The sequence below is a fragment of the Amphiprion ocellaris genome, chromosome 23 (genome assembly GCF_022539595.1).
Source record: "Amphiprion ocellaris isolate individual 3 ecotype Okinawa chromosome 23, ASM2253959v1, whole genome shotgun sequence".
Taxonomy (NCBI): Eukaryota; Metazoa; Chordata; class Actinopteri; family Pomacentridae; genus Amphiprion; species Amphiprion ocellaris.
Window position 1 is genome coordinate 4,596,203 of NC_072788.1, and position 22,582 is coordinate 4,618,784.

Consider the following 22,582-nt stretch of genomic DNA (forward strand, 5'->3'; position numbering starts at 1 on the left):
ATAAATGTTCCAAGTATTACATGGATTACAGTATCAGCTCCAATCAATCCCTTCCACTACATATTTGATGGAGGCTTTGTGTTCTGATCAAGTAGCTAAAAGTCCAAAAGGGAAGATAATCCACTCTCTTGTCTGTACAAGCTGGTATCCTCCCACCATTCTGTGTTCAATGAAAAATAATGAGGTTCAGATGTATTGACATTTAATCACACACTAAAGCAACTGTCATTCTTGACGACTGCTTTCAGGTAAAGTGACCGTTAGGACTCCTGTCTATGGAAGCTCAGAGAGCAGGGCAAATGAAATCACACTAAAACCACCTCAGCTCTTTCATCACAATAAAAAAGGGAGCTGGTATTATCCTCTTGTAAGGAAAAGGGAGAGGTGAACTGTCGGCGCGTAATAGACCTGATGTGGTAAAGTGCTGAAAAGGTCAGTGCATCTTCTAGAGTTAAACCAGGGAGAACAGCTCCAGTGACAACAAGGTAATAGTATTTTTAAGCTTGATCAGACAGCAGAACAATATTCTCTTTGGAATTGTGAGTTCTTTTGTTCCTTCTTTCTATATATTCTCTTGTTCTTGCTTCTATTTTTACGAGCTTAGTCTTTAACTATGAGGTCTCATCTTTGCAATGTTTCACAATTGGTATTGTTGACTTTGTGTGACTTTGTTGCAATGTTAGACCTAAATTAAACCAGGGCTAAACAACAAGCATTAGGGGAAGGTTTTATGTTTATTGTAACTCTGAGCTGTAACGATAATTAAAAAAATAAATAAAAATGCATGGCTTAGTGGAATTCAGAGACAACAGCTGGCAGAGAAAATGGGACTAGAAGCTGTGCCCATTGTATAAACTTGGCATGAATCCCTAGCATAACAAGATTAACCCTGTTTTTCACATGAACTATGTTTTCTGCAGTTACAGTGAGATCGTGTAATTCCTAACACCCAGGATGACCTCCAACCTGATTCAACACTTTGGTCTAAGTTATCCCTTGGCAATCGGCCAACACTAGGGAGAGAGAATAAGATAAAGGGTGACCATTATCACCACCACACACTGCCCCTGGCATTCTACCATTTGCAATTAGTGTACTATATGTCCTTTCCAGGGTCTGACAGTCAAAAAGCCCTTTAATGAGAAGACCATGAGTCAATATTTACCTGCCCTGCTTGGCTTGTGAGCAGTGACGCCAGAGGATGTGTGTCAATGTGTTTGTGTGTTTATGGAAATGTGTGATTAAGTCCTTTTGCTGAAAAAAGATGGCTGTGAATAAAAAGTGGTGCTATGCTGTGATGAGTGCTCTAAAACGGAAAGATTGAATAATTACAACAATCATTTCAGAATGTGAAAACTAAATCTGCTTTCTTGAATCGCATTATCGTATCGTCGTACTGATGCTGATGACACTGAAAACTGTTATCAAGGACAACACGTCTGTGTGGTGCAACATTAGTTCAGTCAGTCGGGGGGACTGGATGTACAGAGGACGAAAAGGTGAAACATCACCACACACGCTGAGAGACAAACCTGTTCTACTTTGTCTATTTTTTTAGTAAACATTTTTTGCTCCATCTATCAACCCATGCTAAAGGCCTCACCATCAAAATTTTCCATCCATGCTCTCTGCAAACACTCCTGATTGACATTTCTGTGTATTCCCACAGACTCACAGCGTGCTTCCCTACCAGCACTCACAGTGTGTCCCTCAGGTTGCTTCATTTTCCCTAAGAAATATCACCCTGGACAGTCCATCACAGATGTAAGCCCTTTCTTAATGTATTAGACAATTTTGTCACTGCCACAATTTATCATCCAGCATTTTCTCTCCACCAATTAGCTAAAGTATTCATTTTATATCTCAATGAACACTGCGTGCCTAATGCCATCTTTCCAGATTCATTCTCCTAATTCTGTCAGAACACTTTCACCCCTTTCTCTGCCATGTAACCCGTGAGCTTTCTGTTATGGGAAATTTTGTGTTCCTCTCACCATTTGCTAATTTTCGCTCGCATTTGGTCATCTCAGTTGTGTTTGCTATGGAAAGTTAGCTGCTGCCCTGTTCACTGTCCAACACAGCTCTTGGTTGATTCAAAAGCTTTGTGCATAGTAGTATTGTCACAGTACCAAAAGTTAGACTTTGGAATCCCTGTCTATTAATGTATATACCTATACTTCAACAATACCGCAGCAAAAACCCAAAAACATCAGAAAAGTAGTGTAATAATGAAAAAAAGAACATGAAACTTTTTTTTAGTAACTGAAAAAAAGGCAAATATTTTTGAAAATGTCAGCACAAGGCAGTAAATCTCACCATAAGCCATAAAACAAAAGGAGGGAATTACTACACCATAGTGATTTTGCACATTTCATTATCCAGCAACAACTGGAGAAGCTCTTCATCAAGTTCAGCTCCTGACATGTTTACATCTCTCTGTTCTTCTAACATACTACTGCTTAAAAAAAAAAAAAAAGATAAACGTTCACAAAGATAAGTGCAACAGTACATTAGTGAACACTTTAATCGCTCTCTTTCACTCTACCTGCAGGAAGTCAGTTGATAATTATACCTGGTGTTGTTGATTTTCATACTAGTAAGCGTCTGATTTTTAGTGGCTGGCAAGCTAGGATAAAGTGAACATTACTGGTATGGATGCTATATTCGCCAATTGAGACATTTTCTGCAATAAATTAGATAAAATGGCACAATCAATTAAACAGTTACCAATTCTCTTAGCTAATTACCTCATCAAACTTCAGTTGTGATAAAGATTTGCTTGTTAGAAACACATATTTGAGGGTATATACTTAGATTATCTATCACATTTGCTAAAACAGCTTTCTCTGAATTCTTTGGACAAGTCTGCATGATTAAAATGGATATGTTGGCTCCCTTGGTGTGAACAGTTTTACATTAATGATTGCTGCTCTACTTTGGTACCTTGAAACTGTTCATTGAAAATGCTGCTCTGAGCACAACACTGCTGATTAATCGCAACATCAGTATTGACGAAACTGGATTTTTAATGTCAAGATATCACAATATTTCTCTAATAACAGGACAACATGCAACACTACTGCAAGAAGAACCAATAGGAAAGAGAAAGGGAATGATGGGACAATTTTCTCTCACACTGCAAGTTTTTTGCCTGTCCATGTTCTTAGAGAACAAAGCGAGCAAAATAAATTTCATCATATTGCTGCAGTTCCTGATTTCGTTATTTAATTTAAGAATGCTCAACTCCAAATGAAGTAGTTTAAAATAAAATAAAAATATGCTAAGTTTCATTCTCTATGTTGTGAAGTCTCACTCAGCACTGATGAGGCACAAACAGCTTGCAACTTGAGTGACAGCATTACAGCAGCAGGCACATCAGCAATCAGACTTCATTTCCGAATAATTTGATGTCGCCAGCGTTGTATTACCTCCACAGGTGGCCCCGTCTGTTTGGGAGACTAAATTAATAAAAAAATATCATAGAAGTAGCCCGGTTCGCATGAGATCTATAAAGTAATAATGAATACCGCCCTGTTTGTGCAGAAATCAGCAGTGATGGCACCTTAGTGCCTTTAGATAGTCTCAAAAGGCCAATTTGAATCCCACATGTTGTGATCAAGGCCTCTCCTTTACATGCTTGAGTAGATATTTTGTAGGATATTTTGCACCTGCATTTCCAATGACACACTGTCGAAGCTGTGGGATATGATGGAAAGCATCAGAACCGTTTCTATGCCATATTGTCACATTACGGTATCATGGATCCTTGTAAAGGAAAGGGATTACAGTGCTCCTTTGTAACTCAGACAGCAGGTGTTTGAAGTGGAAGCTGACAGTCTGGTGATTTGTGAAAACGACAAAGAAAATCCAGGTTAGTCAAATGAGCCATTAATGACAAAATCCTGGTCTAGCCAGCTGCTGTGCTGTGAAATGGACACTTAAAAACGCTGAGTTAAAACAGTCGATATACCCAGTCAAACTGTTATCATTTTAAACATGAAAATGAAATGTATACCATGGTTTTACTCAGTTGTGTCTAAAGTGTCGTGACTGGAAAACCAACTGCTATCAAATGTTTGAAAGTATTATCACAGAAAAAAAGTAACTAACCAAAATCCTATAAACCAAGGCCTTTTAGTCAGCCGCATCAGAGATTAAGTGAAAAAGGTTTAGTAAGCAGCCAAGTAGCAGGCAATCACACCAAAAATCAACACATCAAAGCTGGGGTATTCAGTGCAAGTTAAAACTATTTAAATCAGAAATATAATTTAGTTGTTGCAGCTTCGGGCAAAGCAGTAAAATATAAAAGGATGCTGAAGAATGGAGTGTAATAATCTAACAAAGAATGAAACATACTATTAATATTTTATGTAAGCCTCAACAGAGAAAGTAAGTATGAGAGACAAATGGACAATAAGTGCAGTGTTCCCTTCATCATCACAAAGCATTTTGATGAAAATTGTAATATACAACATTATCAGAGTTAAGCATCATACTACATATGTCTGGGCATAGGCAAGGATAAAGGAACTATGCAAGCTAATGTGTAACAATGCATAAGAGCTACTGCAATGATGTCCAAGCATTTTGCTTGTAAATATGTATTTGACTCTTACTGTCCTCCAAAATATACTATTATAATTATTGATATTATTATTATTATCATCATCGTCGTTATTATTGTTATTGGTGTTGTTGTAATATGTATTCTTCTATTTTGCCTGCAAAGAAAGACTCACAAAACCTTGGTAGATAAGGTTAGCCTAACAACCTAACAAGCATTTGAAAGTCTTAATGAATTGATAAAAAAAAAACAAAAAAAAAAAACATTCATTTCTGCCTCTGAAAAATTGAGTATGGTCTAAAGTAGGGAGGTCCCAAACAAACTCAAATGGCATTGTTTAACCGACGGGTCTCTGTAATACAAACCATCCAATCAATTCTTCTTTTTGCTGATTCTGCTTTTGGTTTGATTTGTAGTGGGCAAACAAGGTCAAAGACACACTGTCGCCACCTCCACCTTCTTTCACACTCCAGACTGAGTGTGAAGGAAGAGCACAACTTGGCGGCACAATGCGACTAAAATGTCCCTGTTGCAAACAGTGAGTTCAGTCAGGTGACTCAGGCAACACACACTGAAAGATACTTTTTTAAGGACAAAGAAATTTCCTTGAGACAGCGAGAAGAGCCAAAATGATTATACAGGGAGTAATTGAATTCATTGTACTGGAGGAGCAGCCCGTTGCTCTGGTTGAAAATACAGGTTTTGCCATCTTTTGGAGCCACGCTAGAGCTTTACAGCAAGGTCTGTGCCTACCTACGTAGATGTAGGAACAGCTTGAATGCAGAATGCATGTTTCTTCTTAATGCAAAGCTATTCAGTTTAAGTCTATACATTGGATTGATTTAAATAGCTTTAATGTTCTTGAAGTAGCTATTATCTGGGGAAATCGTATCGGACTGAGACTGCAGCCTCTGGGAAGCTGTCTGTCTGTTAATTAACACTGTACACAAATAGTCAGGAGACCTTAATCTTGAAAAAAGAGAAATCAAGCCTAATTGCATAAAGCTGTGCACCAAGTACTCAAAAATCTATGCATATGAAATTTAGAGCCATTGGTGTGAGTGCATTAGGATAACGATGCCGGCGAGTCGACACAGTAAAACAAGGTATTGATTTGCTTTGTTGTTTCTTTAGAAAATCTGTCTAATGTATTCCTCCTGCAGAACCTTAGTAATGCATGTATTCCACAGAGACACATGTCGATTTTCATCTTTTGTTTAAAAAATCATTTGTAATCACATACAGGCATGCAAATGATCGATAATTGTCCCATCTGTAAATCTCATGTTTGCTTACATGGTAAAGCTGCAGCGACACATGGTCTGTAGAAATGTACCACACGCTAATTTAATACAGGAAACACAACCATCTGTATTGCTGTTAATTGTTTACAAAGGTTGCCTTCAAAGAGAATGTTTTTTTCATTTGTTTTGGTTTGGACCTATTCTTTCTGGTACAGTTCAGTGATAATGGGGATGGATATCGAGTGACGTGTGACAGCGATGTGAGAGAGCCAGACCACCTGCTCAATTTTCTACTTGTGGAGTGACAGCGGGGGTAGAGAGCGAGCTTTAATTGCATGTGATGGCCAATCACACGGGCAGCGACCTTCAAACCAGTAAAGACTCACCTGAGAAAAGGGTAAAGAAGGTTGAGGGCAGGAAGCATCAGATTGACACCCTCCTTTTAAAAGCCCCTTGCTTGATTGCACCCATCCCACTTACATGCTACACTACCACCTCTCGGCAACATACAAGTCAAAGCATGTTTTGAGTGTGCTTAACATTCACTGGCTCGTTTGAATAAGGCAACTTAAACACCGCACTTTAATCCAGTAATGCTTGCGTTTTGCCTCCACAAGGAGAGGCAATCTGCATAAAAGTATTCATACGGTGCAAAAAATGGGAGGAATTAGGGGATTAGGGACTTAAGCAAGTCTCTCATCTGCAGCAATTGTTACCAGATTCTCCTTTTTTTTTTTAAGTGCACCAAAGACCAATTTAACACCGGATCAGAATCAGTTATGTGAGTGTAGATTAATATGTGGTCGTCGTCTCTTTTCGAAAAGCAAAAGCACAGGAGAAAAACCATGAGAGCAGGACGTAAGAAGGTAGCATGGCAACAGAGACTGAGATAAGCAACATCCTTCAAAGGAATTGGGGAACATTGGGAACCCATGCCTAAATAGTGAAATGTTGCTTTGCTGTCTGACTGAGAAAGGTGGGAATCTATCAAGTGGAGAGTAGAGGCCCAGGAGCATGTGTCCTTTGAACTTTGGATTGCTCTGCCAGCAAAAAGGCTCTACACAATTGAGGGTGAAGAAAAAATAAGTGTAAGGGAGTGATGGGAAGAAATGAGCCAAAAATAAGATAAGTTTAAATAAGAGAAGATGAAAAATGTTAGATGGCTAGTGGCTGTATGGACAGTAAAAAGCAAAGTAAAACACAGTTTTCTTATTTAAACATTTTTCATTTACTGGGTAAATCTGTCTTACCGGATCACTATACTTGCTTAGGTCAATAATGGTTGTTCAACTAGCTCTACAATATAGTCATAAAGTCATTTCTTTCCACTTTACAAGGTGGTTGTTACGACCGCAGCCCTGTTCTGCTCCATTATAAGATGTGTTTTCTTTGCTAGGAGTCTGCATGATGCGTGTCAGGTGTGAATGCCTGTGTGTTCATGGTAATATAAGTAAGTAGAGACGAATAAGAGATTGGTTGACCGGCTACCCGCCTGCAGATGATTGGCTTCTGTCAGACAACAGCCGGCAACATAAGGAGCTGAGAGGATGCTGCCGCAGTGCAGGAAAAAAAAATCTCCATTCTTTCCCAACCAGCCAGTCTTAAATACTGTCTGTCCACCTGTAGCTTTTGCCTGATTGCCTGCCATTTCTTTTGACCTTCTTTGACCTGTTTATGTTTGACATGGAGAAAATATGTTGTAATTTGGTTTGCTCATTTTGGTTTGGTTATCTCTGAGGTTTTTACATAGATTTGTTTGTTATCTTGGTCGGTAAATAAAGACAGCAGTTGTGAAATCTCAGCAATCTGAGTGAGGATCTGAGGGACCCTGTGGAGGTTGAGTCACCCTGTCACACCCCTAGATGGGGCTTGACAGTATTTAAGCAAGGATGCGAATACCACTATATCACTGGTTTAAAAAAAATCATTTAAAAAACAGCCTTACCACTATAGATACTGTTGCTGCGTGGATTTTTCTATTTGAAAAATCTGCATTCCTGACAACTTTAAAGGAGTGCATTTCATCTTTAATATTTCAGTGATTCTTTCTAGTTTACAATATTCTAATCATTATTTCATCATTTTTTTAAATCAAATCTGGGGATGATTGACATGAGCATTAACCTCCCAAGATGTTTATCAGCCAATCAGTGCTTGAGCAATGGCCAATGACTTGACATTTGCTGCCTAAGGCTAGTGTTATACTTGTGTCTGCAGGTGTGTAAGGGTCCAAGTGACATTTACTTGTCTTCTGCCCAAGTCTGTGCACGCATCCACATGCGATGCAAAGTTTGCGTCCATGTGGCGACTACACTACGAGCGCAAGAGTAAGCATGGTCGCCAGCAGCGGGCATATGTGTATTCCACACACACGCACACTGCTGCACGTGTACGCAACACAGTCTTCAAAGTGGACGCCTGTGGACAAGAAAAGTAGAATAAAAGCAACAACGATGCTGCCAGTACCCCAAAATTACCAAGGCTGTCTATGTGCTTCTAAGGCAGTAAGACCCCAATAACAAGTTTTTTTTTTCTTGTATAGAGGAATTTTTGGCTTTTACTAAGTTGGACAAACACTTTCTTTTTTAAATTTAGGATCCATTTACAAACCTTCAGGTGATTCAGACACTTCTTCCCATTTCTTAGAGCTCCATCATTGTCAAGCTATCAAGGTTCCGCTCAAGAAACTACTGGATTTTTATCATCGTAATATTTTAAATAGTAGATTTTTTTTTTTTTTTAAATGTAACAGTTCATTTATTCATTCCAACCTTACATTTGAGTATTTCCACCATCTAGTTCCATCTATCTTTGAAATCTTAAAACCAGATTTTACAATAAGGACATTTTCATCTCAAATATATTACAAGGAAATTGCAGATTTAGACAGTGCAAGACTTCCTTTGTCCAAATTGAGTTCTCAAATAAAGCCACAACCCTCTGAAACTCTACCTGCCAGTATAAAGCTGATTCAGTGTTTTAAAACTTTGTCTACAAGAGTCAAGGCCTGGCAACAACTGCAACCAAAACACCAACCAGTCATTATTTGTGTATTTGAGTTCATGCTAAAACTGTTTTGGTATTTGCTCTGTTTTGTTAGAGATTGCTGTTCTTATTTATGTTACCGTGGTACAGCACTGATTGTAAATAACAACATGACATTTTAATGATTGCCTAATCCACTAATACTCATTAAGGGACTGGACTTGGAAAGCTACATGTACAGATATTCAGTATATCAGATACTGCTTTTGCAAAAAACAATATTTCTTGTTTCTTACAAAAAAGCTATAGTTTTATGGGGGTAAAAGCTATACTATTAAACCAGAGAGCAATACAATATATAGTATGTACATATGCAAAAATAATGTTTCAATGGTCTTCCCATCTGTGTCTGCACTAAAAAAAACAAACTGAAAAAGCGGAAAATGCTTACTGGGCAACTAGCACAGGGGAGGGAAGAAGACAGCCATCATGATAGAAAGATAACGACAGCTACTTTACAAACATCATGTCCCAACAGCACACAGCAGCAGCAGAGATGGAACACAGCAGCTTTGATAAACACCAACAAAATCTCAGCAATCAGATCCAGTGGAGACTTCAAGCACAAACTGCTTCATTAGACTTTATCAGTGCAGCTTGTTGGTGAAGGCAAAAAGACATCGCTGTCGTTACAGCCAGACATATCGCTGATAGGGTTATCTATGGAACCTCTTCAGGAGGCCTTATGGGGTACGGCCCCCTCATTAGCTCGATATTTATTTATGTATACAGGACAACTTAATTGGGAGTTCAATTATCAGGCAGTGAGGGCCCCTCTTCCCAACTGCACACTCACCCCCAACACACTCCACCTCCTCTCTGTGCTTGCCACTGGGGAGCAATTATCACCATGATGTATGACTCTCTCTGGCATCCTCTGTACTTTGTCCCAGTCCTGTTCTGTCGCATCCGACCCGACACAAACCACTAAAGTTCAATGTCCCACCAAATCCAACTCACATTGTGTGAAATTAATAATTGTCTGAAGCATTAATATTTGTATCATTTTGACCATTCCAGTATTCTGCAGTTTATGCCATCAGGTCAAATTTACAAGAACATTTGCTGGTAGGCTTAAGGGCCAAAGTTCTGTTTATCACAAAAACAGAAGGAAGCTTTATTCTTTCAGTATAGATGCAGCTCAAACTTCCAGGATCGCAAGCCATTGCAGAGGGGCAATGTAAGGTCGCAGTACAAAATGTTAAAGCGCTAGGCTTTCATTTTGAAATGAAATTTGAGATACAAAAACAATATGAAGTGCTAGCTAAAAACAATGTTGAGCTAAAGTATATAAAATGTCAAATCTATGGGTGTTAGAGTGTTAAGAGAGGTGCTGAGCCCTTATCATTGGTGAATTACAACAGCTGATAAACCAGATTACTCTGGCTTGTCGGGGAAAACAGCATCTGTTCACGGTATACAGCGTTAAAACATCTCCACAGGCTATAAAAAGGACAGTGTCTGTATATATGTGTGTGTGTGTGTGTGTGTGTGAAGCTGACGCCTTGACTCCCTACACACCAACTGTCTCTCTCCCTCACTCTGCAGCTAGAGGCTCGCCTGAGGTCACAGCTTTTTGCTTTAAGCCATGGGTTGCCTTCCCGACATACAGGGTCCAGGCCAGTTAAGTGCAGTGCTCCTCAGGGACCCAAGTTTCTGCTTTATCCCTCCATATATAATAAAAAGTGATGATGAAAGTGAACTGGAGAGTAGTGAGCAGTAATCAGCTAAGCAGCTGTTTTTAAACAACTCTATTTGGCGCTGCCAAGTGGAAAGGGGCTGCTGCATCAACCATTCTTCATAAAACAGTGATATACTGTTTATATTCCACTGCCAAAAGACGGATAACATTCAATTATATGTGACACTCTGGGATATCATTCCCTGTCACAAGCTAAAAACAAGATAGGAAAACCCTATGCTATATTACTGATTGGATTGGGGAATGTAAAGTAAACTATAGGTGCTGATCATGTCCCTAAAAGTGTACTAATGTTGTACGAACACATATTTCTACACTTAAGTCTATAGATCGCCCAAGATTGCAAAGTTATTTACATTTCTGACACTACTATTTTTGGTAAATCATTATTTGACCATCTTATGGCTATTACACACATGTTTACATAGGCTGCCTAATGATAGCAACACATTAGCAGAGCAGCAATAATAACTTGAGTCCCTTGTCAGTGTCTTCAGGATGCATTCAGGCACAGCACTGTATGTAGGTCACCGGCGTTTTGGCAGTCCAACACACAACCGTTGTACTTACACAGGTAAAACAGACGTAGACGTAAGTCCTTCAGGATGCGTGTGGGAGTGCATGGCTTTAGGTAATTGCAAGCATTACCTGGCCTATGTTGACAGCGTTGTCTGCCAGAACAAAAGGCCTATCTGTTTCCTTAAGAGGGACAACTGAGTAATGCGTCTGCAATGCCCCCTGAATTTACTGTCACATGAATTTGCTAACTGAGAAGCGAAAAAGCAACAAAGATGCATACATTTAGTTTTTGTATACGGTTTTCAGACTTGGTTTCATTCTTATGTCAAGTTCACCCAAACAAAAAAGCAATTGAGGAGGATTTTATGACATGTAGAATTTGATGTCATCATTGAACTGTTACAAGCAGACTAGTGCATTTAATATTTCTAACTGCTTGAGTATGTCAAGTTAGGTAGACAGAGCAATTTATAGGCCATGCAAAATAAAATGAAAACAACACGACACCTTTAAAGTCAGGTGCAGAGCGAAAAGACCGTTCACAGTTTGATGAGTAAATTAATGCATTAATATCATGGCAGTCATTTTCACAAAGTCATTTAACCTCTAATGACCCTGACTTGAGAGCTCATGGCTGCCTTGCCCTGCACTGCCGTTTGGAGGTCAACACAAGAACAAAGCCAGGGTCGGCATCAATTATAAATACAATGGCCTACAGAGGGACATGGCGGCTTTAATTACAACCTGTAATGGTAAAAGGCATGACCATGACTATTACAAAATGCAAGTTAATAGGATGATTATAGCAGTGAAAATGCACATGCATAAATACATACATAGAGCGCATTAATGTTTCAGGCGGTACGTGAGCTCGCTCCTCAGTAAACATTCAATGTAGCATTAGGGAGGTACGATGTGCATTTCCTCTTTTCTATCAGATGAGCTTAAAAAGTATTGGATCAACTGTGTGATGTTCAACTTCAACCTCCATCCTGTCTGACCAACTTCCCACTTAACCAGAACAGCATAAATATGCAAAAAGTCTGTCAGTGCTACACATGGACAAAGGTTCGTAGGAGCTGAGTGATCACTGATATTTAAATCAATGCAACAGAACTCTACAAAGCAGTGGGATGAAAAAAAGAACTGCGCTTAAGGGAGCTGAAATGGCACAACCTCCTCGGATTACAAAACCTCAGCTGTCATATTCAATTTTCACATTTCACCGTTTCCTCTTTGGGCTGATATTCATCATTATAAAGGATTCCAAAAGTTGGGAGGGCAGTATTTTTGCACTGAATTAGATCCTTTATGGCCAACAGTTTCTAATTTAATAATTTGTCCGAATTGCTTGACAGGCCATCAAAGTGCGGATGTTGAATGTAAATCTTTCGAGAAAATCTATGCAACACAACGTGGTTAAGATCACAAGGTAAAAGCTCGACTCTTTTCCTTTCCATCCCCGCATCAGGCAGATATGAAAGCCACTTCTTTGTGTCAAACTCTATTCTCTGTTGGTATGCACTAATGTATACATCAAAGCCTGCCACTTCCAAAGACATATATTCATGAGCATAAAGCAGCTATCAGTGAAGAGGACAGAAGGGAAGTTTTGTTCTTTTTTCCTGATCACTACACCTTCTCTGTCTTGTCCATCCAAATGTTAATGCTGTACTTGACAGACCTTGCATTTCTTTGTTTGCTGTCATTAAAATATGGATTCTATTTTGTTCTATTTTTTTTAAAATCCAGCCTTCATAGCTGTACAGCATCACAACCATCAGTCACCCAACTGTTGTACAGAATATTCAAGTTATTTCACAGTTGTTTTTTTGGAACTGACAGCCTCTGGCGTCTAATTGGTATTGAAAGGATTGATTACTAAAAATAAAATGTGAAATACTTGAGGATCAGTTTCTGTCTGTTGCCAATCTCAGTGAATTTTATACCAAGACAATATTGTCTATCAAATATTCATGTTTTTGTTCAATTACACTGGTTGAAAATGGTGTATTGTTGCTTGCCTTCACACTAAAATTCTTAAAATTGGTTGCTAAATATGATGACAGATATCCGATTGCAGGGAGATTGCAGATTGCATCTAATTAACTCATGCATAAGTCCAGAACACAGTATTACAAATTATTATTAATAAACGATTTAAAAATGAACATGCAGCTTCTTTTCTCTCCTTATTTGTCTCTTTTTGGAAGACTTTCCTCCAGTTTTGTAAAATTATCTGGAGTCCATGAAGCACATCTGCTTTGTATTTGTTTTTTTTCTGCAAATGGCCATTAGCTATTGTTTTGGTTATTCACATCCCACTGCTTCTTCTCCACCTACATGTGATCAGGCTGTTTTGGCCCGTTCACGCATAAACAGTTTCTCTGTTAATGACATGCTGCTCTGAGTGGTAGCCCCAGAGTCTGCATGCCCAGGTCTGGATGAAAAAAATCTGACAAATGCTACAAAAAAAATACCAGTTTACAATTACAAATTCAACAGAACCATTAATTACTGCTACATTCTGAAAACTATCTATGTACTTTTAACTTGCCGCTAACTTTCATCATACTTGAGCACTATTTCCTATTTTTTTTTTTTTTATTCGCAAAATGTTTCAAGATTCTTGAAACACACGTCCCTTCAAAGCTCTGCTGTAGATGCTGTCTTTACTTTAGTTATAATTTGAACAAGTTGTGTGATACCTCAGATGTCTAGTTCCATCCTAGAGCAATGAATGTAAACAAACTTTTGTTTATTTTGGCCAACAGCATTTTTAAATGATATGAACAGCAATCAGAAACAGAAGCACTGTAGCCGCTCTGGCAGGGCTGGATGATAAGGCCAAAAAATGAAATCTCTCTGTCAGCATTAAGGGCAAATCACAATTTCAAATAGTTTCTGCTCTATATAAACTCAAAACAAAACATGACTCAAAAATCATTACAAAAACTATACAATACACCTCAAGTTTAACGTATTTAGGAGCAATAAAAGAAAAGCACCAGGCAATGCCATTATTCTTTTAGATAGGTAAATAAAATATTGTCAAGAGAAACACCTGAGGCCTGTACTATTGAGTATGATATGGGTTTAGACGTAGCATCTTCTGTTTTCAGGACTACGACAGCGATTTGCTTCTTACTGGGTTACATCGTCATGGTAACTTAGCGGTAACAGATCATCATGTATAAAAACAATGCCTACTGACCAATCAGTTCTCTTGGAAAATGGCATCACCATTCCTGGAGAATCTCACCGACCTCAATACACGAACAGAGACGGATTCTTTGGAGGGAAAGAGTTTTTAGAGCTGCAAGCAATTTCAAAGCCATCTCGTTTTTCTACAGGCCTTTGTATGACGATATAATCCTAACAGAGACTGATAACGCACTTAAGTCTTGTTTTTGTTGACCTTGTAAGATTTGCAGTAAGCTTACTTCCCGTTTTGAATGATGTTTTTATATCTATATATATAGGGTTTCAACTGAAAGAAGAAGGCTAAAACTGCCCGACACAGCATAAGGATGAGACTGATTGTGAGATTACTAAATTCATTCTTCACTTTACTATGAAAATAGCTTTATATCTATTACTTGGTTATTTATTCTTTAAATAACGTGTCTTTTTATTAGCATCATGAAGAAACTATATCTACAATTTTGTAAAACAATTGTGTGTTGTGTAATGATAATTAAGCAGAATCTTAAATTAAAAAACAACATCTAAGTAACTTAAATACAGTTGTAATTATAGACAGATTGAGTCTTCTATGAGGCTGTGATATTAATGAGCCTATTAACTGACATTAGAACAGTTTGAACACAGAAAATTTGTGCCAGCTTTCCTTCCTGGCTTTGGCCGCAGTAACACAATGGACAGCTGTGTTAGTTTTGTCTGTATTAATTTTTTAAAAACCTCATATTTGTTCAGGATTCTAAATTGTCCTTGTGAGAAATACAGGGCTTTCGACTGGTCTGTGAATGCGCTACTAGCTAAATTCAGAAACCCTGTGTTGACCTAATGAACTAATAACCAGCTTCGTGTGATCGCTCAGCATGACTGCAGTTGCTAGCTCAGTGAGGCTAGACAATGAAGAGACATCCTGGATATGTTGAACTTGCTTCGTAGTGAAGGACCCAGGTGAAGCTTTGCAACGATAACAAAAAAGCTGAAAATAGAGCAACGCTACATCCAGGAAAGATTTTCGGCTCTAAGCTGACACTGCATTTTCCTAAAAACAAAACAGCAAGCTACCACGCCTCTGTAATTTCCTTCCACCTGTACTCTGTCTTTTCACACAGGGTGATACTTGAAAATAAGGTGCTAGCATCTGAATCTCAGAAAGACACAAGTGTCTCTCATTTTACTGGGTGCTGTTACTTCAGGTGCTGGAATAAAGACATTTTTACAAACTTTACACAGCATGATGGGTCTACTTGACACTAGACTTCTCAAAATTCATAAATAACTGAAGAGACAACCTTTTTCATTGTATATATATATATATTTATATATATACACAAAATAATTTCTCACTTTAATAAAAAAGTAATGTATAGTTGGTATGTCTCTTCAGAACATCAGAGCATTACAGGCTTGTGTGTGGACAAGTATCATTAACAAGATTTGCTGAAATAAATAAACACAATCCATTAAACAACCTTAACACCACGAAAATAACCTGTGTATTGTTGATGTATCCATTTTTAATGGTCAAGAGGACTGCCCAAATGTCCAAACTGAATATCTTTTCTAATGTTACACAGGTTGTCAGTACGCATCGATTTAGGCATCCCCAGATTGTTCCCGTCAGAATGTCAGCAAAGCAACACAGAAAGGAAAATTACTGCCTCTAATTTACTGCAAGAAACATACATTAGAGCAGGGTTATAGAAATCAGTTAACAGACCAAGCCTGTAATTCTGGCTTAATAGCTTATTGTGCTCTCTTTCCTGAAAAGAACAAATACAATTAAATGAAATTTCTCCACCTTTGAGTTTCTGGAGCAGTTGGAAATCTGCAAAACCTTGATTGCTGTGATTATTAGCTAAAGTCATAACGTAACCAATTTATGCATACTTGTAGACACATTTTATATTGCTTATTCTATTTGATTGACAATTTCTTTATTGACTTGATTATATTGGCATGTTTTATTGTTTGTCTCTGTCGTCGTTTGTCAAAGCAGAGTGTATTTAGAATGTGTCTTGATGGGAATGTTTGTATATGTCACTTTTTGGTTTTCTTTATATTTCATTTTTCAAGTATTTGTTGAATCATGTCAAAAAAAATAACTCAAATACATCTGCTTAAAAACAATAAGTTACAGCTACTGCTATATTTGTTAAGAGGGAAGTAGAAATCTAATAGACTACAAAATGTGTGTATATCAAACAGTACCACATATTAGCTTATGTAAATACCACAAGAAGTAATTAGGGAGAAAGTAATTTTGTGTGACCTGGATGAACCTCGCCTGTAATGTTAGCTTTTAATCTTGCATGTGTTATGTCCTTTGAAGGCAGCATAAAACAGCCGTAATGATCTTATTGCTATTAAAAAAATAACGTAAAGTAGTGTTTCTGGGTTCTTTGCACTACTAATTTTGTGCATTTTTGTGATCTAGGAATTTAAGCTTATTTTACTGATTGTAAATCTCTGTGAAGAAGAGCATCAGCTAAATGCCTGAAAGATTCGACTGGCGCATCATGAATCATCTAGAACTAGACATTTAAATGTATTCCAAGTGCCACATCTCATCATTAAAAATTTTCCCATGAAATGATGCGTTCTTCCGCTCTGAAGTAAGCAGGCAGAAGCCTTTTAAAATAAGCTTTCCTTTGACATGGCCCCTTCACCACAGAGCTAACACAGCGAGACATGGATTTGTTAGTACAGACATCTAAAGGGTCTTAAAACTGACGGAAAGAGAGAGAAAGACCTTTACATTCCCACCCACGTGTTAGATAAAAAGAATAAATACACCGCTGCACTGGCAGTCAGCCATAATGACCCAATTTACAGTCCTCAAACCAAAGAACATCTCTGAAAATAAATTAACACTGAGTAAATGAATATCTTCATGTTGCCCTCCATTTCTCACTAGTACCATTGCTCTCTCCCTAATTTCCTCGTTGTGTTTCTCTCTTCCTTACCTCCATCTCCCTTCTCCCCCCTCTATCTTACTCTCTCTCCATTTCAAAAGGACAAATGTTTCCTGCAGTCACTGTAGCACTGCATTGGTATTCTGCTCCCAATTTAGCCGAGAGCCAGGCAGCAGTATCTGCTTCCAGCAACCACACAGCAATCTGACACAGAGTACTGAGACAGAAAGGAAGAAAAGGCTCGAAGAATTAAAGGAACTGTGAAATATGAGAGAGAGATGGGAAGAAACAGACAGACAGACCTATATGGCTGTCCAGCAGTGATATTTGCTGCGCTATAGGGCCTCTAAACAGCAATAGCTCATCCTCAAGAAGTCGAGGACTGTGCTTTTGTTCGGCTTCTTTAGAGAGCAAAAGCAAAACAATACAATGCTTTTCAAGCTGTTTCAGACTGTTCTAAACTTTCTACATCAAAATAACTCAAAGGCTTTGATCTAAATCGTGGCCCCATGCTGATTTTATTCTTATTACTTCAGATCTATCAAAAGCAACGCTCTGACAAAAATTTGAACAAAATATTTTGTTTGAGTTGATTTCTTTTTCGTTCTGTCAAAGCTTATCTGCGAGTGCCACAAAAAATGCAAGACTTCAAACAACTGGCACATAACTGCTGGCAAAATAGTTATCTACCTTTTGAACATTCTGTAATTACAAGTCATTTCATCACACAGGACAAGGTAGGAACTACTGAGTCTATTGATTATTCTCAAAGTCGCAATGCAATATTAATAAGCCATGGTGATAATGTAGGATGAAGGGCTTTTCCCCTGTTTTTCCCCCCCATTACAAATGATCAAGACAGAGAGAGCAATTTCTGATGGCTGCATAGGGAATGAGAGAATTCACAAACGAGGTGTGGAGATGCAGACAGGATGAAAGAAAGACTTGGGGAGATAAGTGCAGGAGGAGGAGAGGTACGAGTAGGAAGTGCTGACAGCGGCTAAAGGTGAAAGAGAGATAAGTGGAGTAAGGGAGTAAACTCGGGAGAGGCGGAGAGGAGGGGGGGAGGTGAAGAGAGGTAGAAAGCCCCGATAGCCTTGAGAAAAGAGGATAAGGCGGGAGCGAAGAAAAAAATGCTGCGGGACGAAGAGAAACAGAGATGGATGAATGTGAAGGAGAGGGAAAAACCACAGATATGGAAATGGGATGTGTCAGTGAAGGAGGGAGCCAGAGGTTTAAAACAGAACAGAGTTTGACATGAGCTGACAGCACAGGAGCACATCCCAAGAGCAAATGAAGGCAAGAGCAGGGTGTGCGCCAAAGACAATAGGCATGGAAAGTAAGACAGAAGACAGAGGGAAAGAATGAAAAATGGAGGGACTACACACAGAAAAAGTGAAGGAAAGAATGCCAGCTGAAAAGCGAGTCTACACTGTGTGATCTTGCATTTGAAATATTCAGCAGCTTTGATGTTAAATATTGTTTTCAAAGAAATCCCAGCCACATTCAAAGAAGCACCTGTGCAATATTTAAAACTTGTGTATGAGTCATACAATCCCTAAAAAAAAAGTGTTCTTCAACAATTCAATTTCTCAAGTAAAGAAACTTTTCCGTTTTCAGAAAGCCTCTCAACCTCCCTGGATCAGCACTTCTCTAAAACACTACCAGAACACAGACCTCCTACTGCCTCACCAGAGAAATGAGTCTCTCTGACCTTTCTGCAAGAGACGTAAAAAACTGTATGAACATCAGAAATGTATAACTCACAACACTATGTACAAAGTCTTACAACACCGACACCTCATAGGACTAAATTGCTACAAAGTGACAAGAACAGCAAACAAAATGGTATTATGATATTTTTGCCTACAAGTTGCCATGTTAAGGCACAGCATGCCTTCTTGTCCCCTAGTACAGCACAGCAACAATGCAATAATAATAGGGTAGATAAGGTAGAGTATGACAGATTCTTACCTTCCTTGCAGTACTTCCCCTTGAAGCGAGTGTGGGTGCAGTCACAGTGAACTTCTCCATACTGAATAGAGCAAAACCCACCATTGAAGCATGGGTTTTGTTTGGTGCAGAGATACTCCAGGTCACTCTGAATGCCCTGGCTGTTTAACAAGGTAGGAGGCATCTCCCCCACCTTCAGATTGGAGATCAGGCCCTGGAAGGGTGGTTCATATTTCACTGTGCTGGACGTCAGGGCAGAGAGGCGTACGTCAGGCGGGATCCCACCCACAAACAGGTCACTGACCACCGCCATTTCCTTCCTCTTCGACTTGACCTCAGCCACTTTTGTCTCCCCATCCACCATTAGCAGGGTCTCCCGAAAGTTGCGGGTGAGCAAGACCATGTGCCAGCGGTCATCATTCACCCGTGTTTCCATGTGCAAAGTGGCTGGCTCGGCACAGTGGATGGCAAACCGCAACTGGAGGCGCCCTCCGGCAATCAACAACTCCAAGAAGTCACAGTTCCCACCATCGTCCAGGTAGAGTACCAAGGCTTTGCTGATGTTGGTCTTAAGACTGAAGCTCAGCTCACCCACTGATCCAGCTTCCCACCGCCCATAGCGTGCCCACTGGCCGGGTGCCCCACCGAATTCCAGCACCTCCACTGTAGTAAGCAGGCTAAAGAGGGCCAGAGGCCACAGGGGCCAACACATGAATCTTAACCCCCTTGTCATGCTCAAAGTTCCCAAGTTTCCCTTCTGGATTTGATGCCTTGAAAGTAATGAATCACAGAGCTAAGGCCTAGCTTCACTGGGAATAACAGATTTCAAATGTAAACAAGACTTATTATATACCACTAAACTGGTATATAAAGCTCAGTGGGTAAATATTCTTCACAGTAGCCCTACTCCAATTTTCCCAAGCAGTATGCAGTTTCTCCTCTTCTCTCTGAAGCTCTAATTCTTGTCCTTATCCTGACTCTCTCCTTCGTCTCTCCATCAGTTGGTGCCTCTGGGACCGAGGAATAGCAGGAGAGTAAAAGAGGGGGAATATGATAATTTCAACACAGCCGTTTCTTCAAAAGGCTCTTGGTCTATCCTGGACCAAAAATAGAATGTTCGTCTCTAGAATCCAGATCTCAATGCAATTTCCAGGAATTTGAGCTGTTGCCAAAACCTTGGGGGAAGATTGTGATCTTTCTTGAAGAGGAGTGCAAGCTGAAGAAAAGAGGGAGGGAGAAGGCGAGTAGACGGATATCAGAGCTTGCTGGTGTCTGCTGGAGCATGCAATGCATTCATCATTTCAGCATGAGCCCCATCTACTCCTTAAACTTATGGAACGTAAAGATTTATGCAGGTATGGGATCCATGATTCTGGTGGCAGGTGGCGATCTGGAAGAAATAACAACAAAAAAAAAATGTAAATTACATGCAAACTTTATCCAATGCCTTTAATCCCAACTGTACAGAATAAATGTAAAAACGTGACCCATTCCACAGAAAGTTAATCAGCAATTACTGTGATAGCCTTGGCAGACTTTTTACACCGTATTTAATTCCTTTTATCTTTCATCTGCTTTGCCTGGAGTTTGCTTCCGCCTGCAGTTTTAGACACCATGTATTACATATATATATAGAAAACTCCCTACTTTCTTTTCAGCTGAAAGCTGACACTTCAAAAAAAAAGTTTGTCTGGAGCCCAGCAATAAATAAGCTTTTTGAGTTTTGCATGGCTTTATACATCCCAAAAGAGCCTGAGGAAAATGAATGACTTTATTCATCATGTTACTCTTGGTCAAGTCAAGCAGTATGCTGAACTTTAATGCAACGGTTTCATATGCAGTGAAGACAGCTGTCATCCATGCATACATTTAGGCAAAAATGGTGTATATTTCATAAATGACATCCATTCTCTGTGGCGCACACACTATGAACACGCATACACAAACACACACACATCATTAAATCAAATGTGATTGAGAGTGGAGAGCTGCAGAGTCAATAGCTATCTGAATAGCTGGTATTGACCCTGGGGCTTGACCTAATCCCTTGCCATTAATTCTTGAGTGAGATTTAATTTCCATCACAGACAGTGTACAATTAAAGCTAGGCTCACCCCTGCTCATGCTCCCTTGTGCTATCGTGCTTGGCTTCAAAGTGACAACAGTGATGACGCTGGCATACAGTACAAGTGAGGGAGGGAGGGAGAGTGAGAGAGAGAAAGGGGGAGAGGCTGCATAATCATGATCTCAGAGGGGCAAAGCTTAACATTGATGGCAAAAGATTAGGGAGGACAGCGGGGACAGATAGCTGTGAGAAGCAGAAGAGGGAGGAAAACAAATAATACGGAGGCCATTTTTCTTCGGGTTATGTTCATATTGGTATGCAAGAGAAATCCATGGTGCCTTCAGATTCTTGTGAGGTTGTATTTTTAGCACTGGAAACACAGAACACCTAATACTTGATATTTGAGCATTTTAGGTTGGTAGAAAATTTGCTTAGGTCTGGGAATTGGATCATTTAAAAGAAAATACAAATAAAATAACAGACAAAGCAGTTGAAAACAAACCAACACCTACAGACCGACATTTTCTCGCAGCCTGTCACAACCGTTGAACATTTCAAATATGAACACACTTGTGGCAGAAAATAATATTTAAAGTAGAGTGGGTGGAGTTTATTCATTAAAAAACAATGTCAGCTCTGCTCTATTGTGTTATTTATTGTTTTTGATGTAGTATTAGAAGCAGTGAATGTATACGCAGATTTCTGAACCACACTACAGTCCAGCTGGTGGCAGTAATGCACCTTTAACATTGCTATCCGTCATAAAATCGAGAAGAAGACGAAAGCTGCAACTGATGGATCAATCTCCAACAAATTAGCAAACGTGTGTCCAACATGCGACTCAATTTAGGAGTCACCTTCAACAACAGTTGTCAGTTGATTATACAAGCTGTAGGAAACAAGAAAACGGCAGCGAAAGAGTTGGAAATCCGTGCAGCAGTTTACTGGACATCACTGCTGTCCTTGGGGTTACAGCCGATTATACTGATGGAAAGTGGAAAACTCCTTTACCATCATGAAAACTGAGGACAGACATTACACCGAGGCCGTGGAGACAACGAAAATAAAGCAAGCAACATATTTTGTACAAAGCATATTGTTAATATAACCTCATTGCCCTGAAATGTTCAAATTTCAACAAGCTAAAAAATTAAACAAATCTATGATTAATTGTGGTTCAATAGACAGAGTTAAGCAATAAATCTCGATTAAATGTTGTAATCACTTGATTTTAGGTCATTTAATATTAGCAACAAAAGTGTGAAAATGTGGTTGTTTACCACTTGATCCTGTCGGGGCAGTTAATCCAACTATCCCGACTATTCAAACACAATTTAAATATGCTTAACATATGGCATGCGTTATATTATTGGCTATGGG

General features: G+C 39.1%; 1 protein-coding gene across 15 annotated transcripts in view; it reads right to left on the bottom strand.

The window, feature by feature from the left end:
- The window catches only part of nrxn2b (neurexin 2b), a 702,762-nt gene that overhangs the window by 592,283 nt on the left and 87,897 nt on the right, over positions 1-22,582 (bottom strand). For all 15 annotated transcript variants that reach the window (XM_055007810.1, XM_055007811.1, XM_055007808.1 and 12 more), the window contains exon 2: positions 19,159-20,527. In XM_055007810.1, coding sequence (XP_054863785.1) covers positions 19,159-19,870 — 712 coding nt within the window. In that variant the 5' untranslated portion in view covers positions 19,871-20,527. The remainder of the gene's footprint in view (positions 1-19,158; positions 20,528-22,582) is intronic.